Below are 8,304 nucleotides of genomic sequence, written 5' to 3'. Positions count from 1 at the left end.
GTCCTTTTGCCCCTGATTTTGCATGAACGAGTGGTTATTTTCATCGGTCTCGTCTTTAGTAATCATATACATTGGCTTTTTTTAATGGTTAAGGAGAGTGACCATTTTGGGATGCAAGTGGCATACAAAAAGTGTAACCGAGAGTGGATTTGGCCTGTTAGGCTCAAATTGATTGTGATAATTTAAATGTTCTTGTTCTTTCCCTCTTGCCCTTTCCCTCTTGCTCTTCCCCTCTTGCCCTTCCCCTCTTGCCCTTCCCCTCTTGCCCTTCCCCTCTTGCCCTTCCCCTCTTGCCCTTCCCCTCTTGCTCTTGCCCTTCCCCTCTTGCCCTTTCCCTATTGCCATTCCCCTATTGCCCTTCCCCTCTTGCCCTTCCCCTCTTGCCCTTCCCCTTACTCTGCATTGCCCTCATCCTCATCTGCAGTTCCTCCCTGTTCTTCCTTGCAATTTTATGACATTTTGACTTGAAGGAATGTCTCGCACCAGACCGGACACACTCCTTGTTTCGTCTTTCAGGAGGCATCCTTCGGCAGCCTCAGCCCAGGTTTGGTTCAATCAATGGGGATGTCACAGTCCTTTGGAGCTCTTTCCCCAGCAGTTATGGCTTCTCAAGCACCAGGACTTATAACAGGTACTCATATCTTCAATGTACCAATGTGACAGTGTGGTGTGAGCTGTGCTTTCAGTGATTTTATAAATATTTGTTTGCTGCAATTGGAGTGTTTAAGTGTATCCCACCTTCGTGCGAAAGCAAAAGTAGATTTTATTTTGATGAAAGATGTGCTGTAGCTGTGATGATGAACATGCAGAGTGTGCCAAAAAAAATTAAACACTATTAAAAAAAATCCACAATAAATTAATTTTTATTCTGATTTACATAAAACTTCAGGAATATGTGCTACATTTTGTGTGACACACGCGTACCAAATATCAGAACCATAACTTTTAAGACTAGTTTGGCACTCGGTCGATCACATGCTCCAAATGTTGACCTCCTCACTGAATAAAGATTGGTACATGACGGGCGAAGTTGTTGATTACGTGCTCACATTCAGGAAGTGGGATGGACCTAACTTTCTCTGTGATTGCTTGTTTCAGCTCAACAATGCTTTTAACGTTATCCTTGTACACATTGTCTTTAAGATATCCCCAAAGATAAAATATCTCATGGGCTCAGATCAGGGGGAATGTGGACACCTCTCGACGCTGAAGCATCAGCCAATCACTCTCGATGAAGTAGTTTGTCACCCACTTCATGGGACTCATTTGCAGTGTGAGGGGTTGCCCCATCCTGCTTAAAACAATGGTCTCCTATTTGAAAGCTTCTCCTGTGAACAAGAACAGCCCATAACTCATTCAGCACGTTGATGTAGCGCTCAGAGTTCATGGTCATGGCATTACTGTCCTCGTATTCAAACCAGAATGGTCTAATGATGCCAGGCTTGCTCATTGCACTCCGGGCCGTGCACTTGACCGAATGTAAGGGTCTCTGGCGAACCTCATCAGGCGGAACTGTGCTCCAGTAGACATTGGTCCTTGAGTTGTCCTGGCCATTAAGCAAAAGGTGAGCTTTGTTGGAGAACCAAATGCCGTTGAGAAAAACCAGACTCCTCTTCAATTTTCACCAAAAACCACTGAGCCATTTCAAGATGCTTGTGTTTTTTCTGGGTCAGTGAGTTTTTGTCTGACTTTTATTCTGTATGGATAAAGGTTCATTTCATGGAGAATCCTCCTGACACTTGACACTGTCAGTCCAAGTTCTTGACTGTGGTGGTGAAGCAAATATTTTGGACTGTTTTTTGACCAACTCTTGGGCTCTCTCAATGACCTCAGGAGTTCTCAGCGAAATACTTGCAGAAAGAGTTGGTCTTTCCATTTATTTTGAGTTGAAAGGTCCACAGAATCAGAAAATCATGTTTGGTTCAATGGATAGATATAGGGAGATGGTTGTGAGAGTTATAGACAGTTGTTGACAGATTGGAGAAGAGCGAGAGGAGACGGTCTGATGGGGAGGACAAAAGGCAAGGTGGTGAAGGGATGAGTAGTAGTAGGAAGTAATAACTATTGAGGGGAAAAGAGGAATGGGAGATTGGAGGAGGTGGAGGAATGAGCTGGAAGAGAGGGTGGGGGAAGGAGGAAGCTTTGTGGATGTGAAGGGGGGCAGCTTTGAGAAAGGGGACTGAAGGGGAGATTTGAAAGGGAGGGGTAAGGGGGAGAGGAGTGAGGGAGAATGGTGAGTAGGAAGAATTGAGGGAGAAAGGTGAGGGGAAGCTTGGAGGGGGAAGAGAGTGAAGTTTGCTTTGAAGAGAGAGGAGGCGGTTCATTTGCGAGGAAGGGGTGAGAGGGAAGCTTTGAGGGAAAGGGGAGACAATGAGAGCAGGCATGGCCACAGGGGAGGAGGGAGAAGGGAGGGTGGGGAGAGGGGAAGGATGAGACTGGGTAGTGGTGTGAAAATGGGAGTGGGTAGTGGGGGGGGGGGGACAAAAAATTAGGGGTGGGAAGAGGGGGAGGTGTGATGAGATTTGAGGGGGTGGGAGGAGGGAGAGGCAGCTTTGAAAAGGGGGAGTGAGGAGGGAGAGTTGAGGGGAGAGATTTGAATGTGAGGGTTGAGGGGAGGGGCAAGGGGAGATTTTGGGGAGAAGGGTGAGAGGGGAGAATTGAGGGAGAAAGGTGTGGGGGAGCTTTTGAGGAAAGGTGTGGGGAAGCTTGGGGGAGGGAGAGTGAAGTTTGCTTTGAAGAGGGAGGAGGCAGCTGAATTGAGAGGGAGGGGAGATGATCAGAGCAGGCGTGGCCATGGGGGAGGAGGGAGAAGGGAGAGGTGGGGGAGGGGAAGGATGAGACTGAGTAGTAGTATGGTAAAGATGGGAGCTGGCTGTGGGAGGAACAAGATTTGAGGGGGTGGGAAGAAGGGGGGAGGTGTGATGAGAGGAAAGAGAGCGTGTTTGAGATAATGAGTGTGCTGAATGAGTGTGTGAGACATTTGTTAGGTTGGAACGGAGCCCATAAATGTTTGAAAATCATACACTTTGGGATAACCGGAGGGGGAACTGTTAGAAAGGCAGAGGACAGTGGAGAGATGCTAAGAGAGGGGATAGGATGGGGAGCAAGATGGGAGGAGTAAAGAGGGGCTATATCAGAGAAGGAGTTCTGAGGAGGTAGATTTAAAGAGGTGGGATGAATTTGCACTGAAGTTGGAAAAAATAACGATTCATAATGGAAGACGAACAAGCATTGCAAAATGGAATTTTTAAAATTTGTAGCTCAGAGATTTGTTTAAATACATTGGAAGATGGATGGAGAGCAGAAGAATTTAGAGCATGGAGGAAGGAAGCTTTGCACCAGGTGGAATTTTTTGACATGGGATCAAAGAGAGGTCGAATTGAAATCAAGTTTTTGAAGAAGTGGAGGAGTACGGCAGAGAGAGGAAGTTGAAACATTTTAAGATACTGTTGCGAATTCGCGCCCGCCGGCGTGCGATCGGCCGCTCGACTCGAATGGCAGCCGCCTCGCCCACCGGAACGGATAATTTCGTCGTAACCCTCTCGGAACAACGCCGGGAGCCAGTCACGGGTGGGGGCTTAACCCCACCACGACCGTGCCAATTGCCCACCCGCGCAGGATAGGGTTGCTCGCCAAATTCGATCTACCTAAGTACCTGCGCGGATGGTTGACCGGGCGATCGTACCTCGCCGCAGGCCGACTCCGGACACGAACCGCTTAAGCGGTCCGTTCCGTGCTATCGGGATAACCGAGCGGTGTTATCGTCGGCCTCGATGGTTCCGATTAATTATCGGGCGTTTTAAGCCCACTACGAACCCTTTTACGTGAAGCAGGATGGAGAGTCAATAAAGAAAAGACGAAGCGAAACGGAAAACAGTTCACACAATGCACATTTATTACGCGACACACAGAAAGCACACATATACAGCCAAACAGTCAGAATGCACCTATATCAGGTAAACAAAAGAAACAACGACGCAGAGTTACAACCGAATACGCGTACACACGGCAACACTTACACAGTTCTACTTTACAAGACACGGCGCCGACACACATTTACTCAAAAGCAAAGGAAGGAAGCCACCCTCATAGACAAGGGGGCAGACAGCCTGTAGGCCAATATGTGTGCGGGACCTGGAGGAGCGGCCAGGTCCGCGAGACCGGGTGGGTCCTACCCGCGTCCTCGTGGCGCGTTGGCAGACGAGCCGCAGATGTCCGCGTAGCTGTGCCCCGACTCCGTGCTCCTTCGCGGGTTTCGTTGGCACGACGTTTGGAGTGGGGTGGGAACGGGGCCCCCTTGTTGCACTATCTCAGCGCGGGGGAAAAGGGGGAATTGTTGATGCTCTGGGGGAGGGAGAATGGCTGGCTTGCTTGGGTCCCACGACGAGCGATCTCCCGCCGCGACCTCGTCGCTGACCGCCGTCCTTCTCGCCTCGGACCCGAGCTCCTTGACCTCTTGCCACAACTCTCCTCAGCCGACTGCAGAACCCAACTCGACGCCTTCGCCTCCCGACTCCGCTGCTGCCACACTCTGCTCTTCCAAACTGACTCTGCCAAAACTCTCTGCTTCTGCCACGAAACTCTCTGCCTTCAAAACTGACTCTGCCAAAACTCTCTGCTTCTGCCACGAAACTCTCTGCTTCTGCCACGAAACTCTCTGCCTTCAAAACTGACTCTTCCAAAACTCTCCCACGATTCGCCCTGCGCTCGGCACTTTATAGGCTGGCAGGAGAACCTATATGCAAATTTCCGGATCAGGATGAGCTCGGAGGCAGAGCCACGCTCGCCCATTGGACGGAGGAAAAGTGGGCGTGAACCTCCCCTGATTCTAGAATTTGCATATTTTGATTTCACACGGACGTGCCTAGAGGCGGGGCCAAGCCACTCCGCGCTTGCTGATTGGACGGATCAGAAGTGGGCGTGTAGCATTCTTGATCCGAATTTTCCTCGGAAAGGCCGCTATTTGCACTTGCGGCTTGGTGCGTATCGCTTGAATGAGCCCAAGACAGCCCGTCGCTCAGTGTTCACAGGTGATGCGGGAATAGCCGTAGAAGGAGAGAGGTGAGGGTGGTGGAGGGTTTATCGGTGGTAGTTTGATGGTTATGGCGGTTGATTCAAAACAAAGATAGAACAGAAAAACGCCTAACTCAAAGCGTCGCAGCCCGAATGAATCACATAAATTCCCTCTAAACAACGGGTTTGGGGCTAACTACACATGTACTTAGAGTTATCTCACCTAAGGGACCTGAATGGTGGTTTGCGAATTTCCACAGCCGTAACACTAACCCCTCCCCTTTTTACAGACTCGTCCCGAGTCGTCAAATTCTCGTGTGCCATCATGTGTAGTTCTCCCCTCGTACGTTTTACCTTCGGATCCCTGAGTGCAACATTCATGGTATTCGTGTCCCCAAAATAAATAACCTGAGGGCTGAGTGACTAACTAAACAAACCCACTCACTCGGACGACTTAAATAAAATTGCCGGCGCTAGACAGACATGCCGGGGGCGCACTCATATGTACAGTACATCTTAACCTTAACTTACAAATTTTACACTAAACCATGGCCCAGGATCAATGGACTCTGCAAAGAGAAAAGCAGTTAGCAGGGATCCAGGCTGCTCGCATGCAGTCTCTGGCTCATGAACCAATGCAGGTGACAGGGAAAGTGGCCGGCTGCTCACACGCAGTCCACGGCCTCCCCCTTTTAAATTTAACCCAGTGAACAACGGCGCATGGGCTGCGCAAATGCAGTCTCCTTGTGCGGCTGCCTACAGGGCAGTCCCTGCAGCTTGCAAACTGTTGCTTGATGATCCTGGCTCACATGGCAATGAACAGGGGGGGGGGGGAAGCAAGGTTGAACGGGGCTGGTGAACAGGGGCAGTGGGCATGGCATGGCAAAAGCAGCAGGCAAACACAGTCTGCAGAACCAGGCCGCTGCAGGCAAACACAGCCGGCAGACGAACTGGCCGATACAGGCCTTGCAGCACAGCAGCTGCAGACGATCCGGCCGGCACAGGCCTTGCAGCAAAACAACAGCTGCCGATGAAGTTGGCCGGCACAGGCCTTGCAGCACAGCAGCTGCAGACGATCCAGCCGGCACAGGCCTTGCAGCAAAACAACAGCTGCCGATGAAGTTGGCCGGCACAGGCCTTGCAGCAAAACAACAGCTGCCGATGAAGTTGGCCGGCACAGGCCTTGAAGTAACACAGCCAGCAGATGAAGCTGGCCTGCCTTTGCCTTTCAGTGGAGGTTGGTGGGGGGAGTGCGGTGGTGCTGGCCACTCGGCAGGCGGGCTCGGACCTACCCTATGGTCTCCCTCCCAACCTATCGCCTTTGCCTGTCACTGTCCATACCCACTCCCTTAATTTGTAAAACCCAATTTAGCCGCAATTAATTAATTATTTTTTTCTATACCTCCCACTATAATTCGTCCCCTAACCCCCTTTATCGCCCTTGTTCGACTAACCAATCTCATCACCTAGCCTACTCCCAACCCCTACGTTCCCTTCCCGGAGGGGAATGAGGGAGAGCTAGCGTCCTGTGTCGAGGCCCAACGAAGCCTCAGGCTGGCCACCTCAGACTTCAGCGATCTAACCCAAAGTGGGTCCAGCGGCCCACAACGAGAGCAAAGGGATGGATGGTGCGGAGGGGTACACTTCCTAATCTACCCTAACCATTATTTCATAAACTACCCCGGGGCTTTCAACAAGCGCCTCGCGCTTAAACTATTGGTTCGAACAACCCAGATTCCCGTCGCCTGTGTTGGTGTCCTCACAATTTCGGGCCTCGCCCCCCAATTTTCTTCCTGTGCCCTCACACGGTTTCATGGCTGGGACACGTGGCTCCCTTGGCAAGCACGACCCTCTGCCGATTTCCGACGATGGCACCCCCGGGCACTACACTGTCTCCGAGCCTACCAGCTCCCGAAACACCGGGGAGTTCCCTCCCTGGCGACTCCCCTGAAATGCTCACGTGGCAGGCTGGCTTCCCAGGCCCCTTTCCGAGGGTCACCCGTGCCCACAACACTGCCCACGCGGCTAACGGCGCCCCGGGACCCCGCCTCATGCGGGCGCATCCGTGCCCACAACGCTATCCCGGCCCCCCATGGGCCCCTGGCCGACCGCGGCCGACTAGCCTGGTGCCCGGGATACCCACTCAGCGATACTCACCTTTCGCAGCCACGCTCCCAACCCGTCAACAGGGCTCCTGCACCCCTCCAAATGGGTTTCGAGCCTACACTCCCACCAATAGCAAAACGACCTCCATTTGGTAAATTTAACTGACCCAGCTAACTCACTTTACACTGACCCCGGGGTCCCTTGAGCAGGAGTCACTCCTCCCCCCAATCACTCATTGCACCATGCATTCCACAATCACTCCATACACACAGGCCCGCTGGCCTCACTCACTAATCAAGTTTCCACCTCACTACACTTCAATACACACACCGCTGAACTCTGCCATCCTTCTAACTACATCCCCTAACTAACTCGTGCTCCCACGTCGTCCCTTAAACTACAGCACGTTCCTTTTAACACTACGTAGCTAAACTACGTCCCTTCTACACATCCAAAGTCTGTCTCTGTCTTCAAATCCTTATTCGCAGGGGGGACTTCATCCCTCCCTACTGGGCTCGTGAACTCGTTGCAAGGCTCTGCGAGCCTTGCGCCGCTGCGGTAGCGGCTGTTCCAGCACCGACTCCTCCGGCAAGACATATCCATGAGGGCGTAAGGTCGCCCTTGTATGGTCTCAGGCGGTCCGCGTGGATGATCCGGGGAAGGGCCCGTGGTCCCATTTTAATTTTTAGGACCACGTCACTGATTTGCGCCAGGACGACCCCCGGGCCCTGCCAAGGTGAGGTGAGCTTCGGGCATCTGCCCTTCCTCCGCCGGGGTTAAAGAACCAAATCTTCGCCCCCGGAGGGTATTTGCTCGACTGGCTCCGGTGGTCCTACCTGCGCTTCATCTTTATGCCCGCCTGTTGGAGCTGGTGTCGTGCGAAGGCATGGACCTTCTCCATGCCTTCCTCCAACCGACGGGCATAGCCCTCTCCCGGGGGCCTATCAAGCCGCTCAGGCGTCGGACCGCACAATAAATCGACGGGGCTTCTCAGCTCCCGTCCATACATCAACAGCGCGGACTACACCTGGTAGACCCGTGCTGGGACGCGCGATAGGCCATCAGGAGGTACGGGAGATGTTCGTCCCAGTCCTCCTGGTTAGTGGCGGTGAAGAGGGCCAACTGTTGGACCAGGGTCCTGTTGAACCTCTCCACCATGCCATCGGACTGTGGTCTCAGGGGCGT

At 52.4% G+C, this 8,304-nt stretch overlaps 1 protein-coding gene across 5 annotated transcripts in view; it reads left to right on the top strand.

The window, feature by feature from the left end:
- PUF60 (poly(U) binding splicing factor 60) overlaps positions 1 to 8,304 on the top strand; it is a 58,572-nt gene that overhangs the window by 30,392 nt on the left and 19,876 nt on the right. For 4 of the 5 annotated variants that reach the window (XM_085846635.1, XM_085846633.1, XM_085846636.1 and 1 more), the window contains one exon: positions 487 to 631. In XM_085846635.1, the coding sequence (XP_085702761.1) occupies positions 487 to 631 (145 nt within the window). The remainder of the gene's footprint in view (positions 1 to 486; positions 632 to 8,304) is intronic. The other variant, XM_085846634.1, reaches the window with a different exon arrangement.

The sequence above is a fragment of the Eptatretus burgeri genome, chromosome 11, assembly GCF_056783735.1.
Source record: "Eptatretus burgeri isolate ZD-2024b chromosome 11, Ebu_testis_v1, whole genome shotgun sequence".
Classification (NCBI taxonomy): Eukaryota; Metazoa; Chordata; class Myxini; order Myxiniformes; family Myxinidae; genus Eptatretus; species Eptatretus burgeri.
The sequence above is the reverse complement of the archived record's forward strand: the minus strand, read 5'-3'. Positions and strand labels throughout refer to the sequence as shown.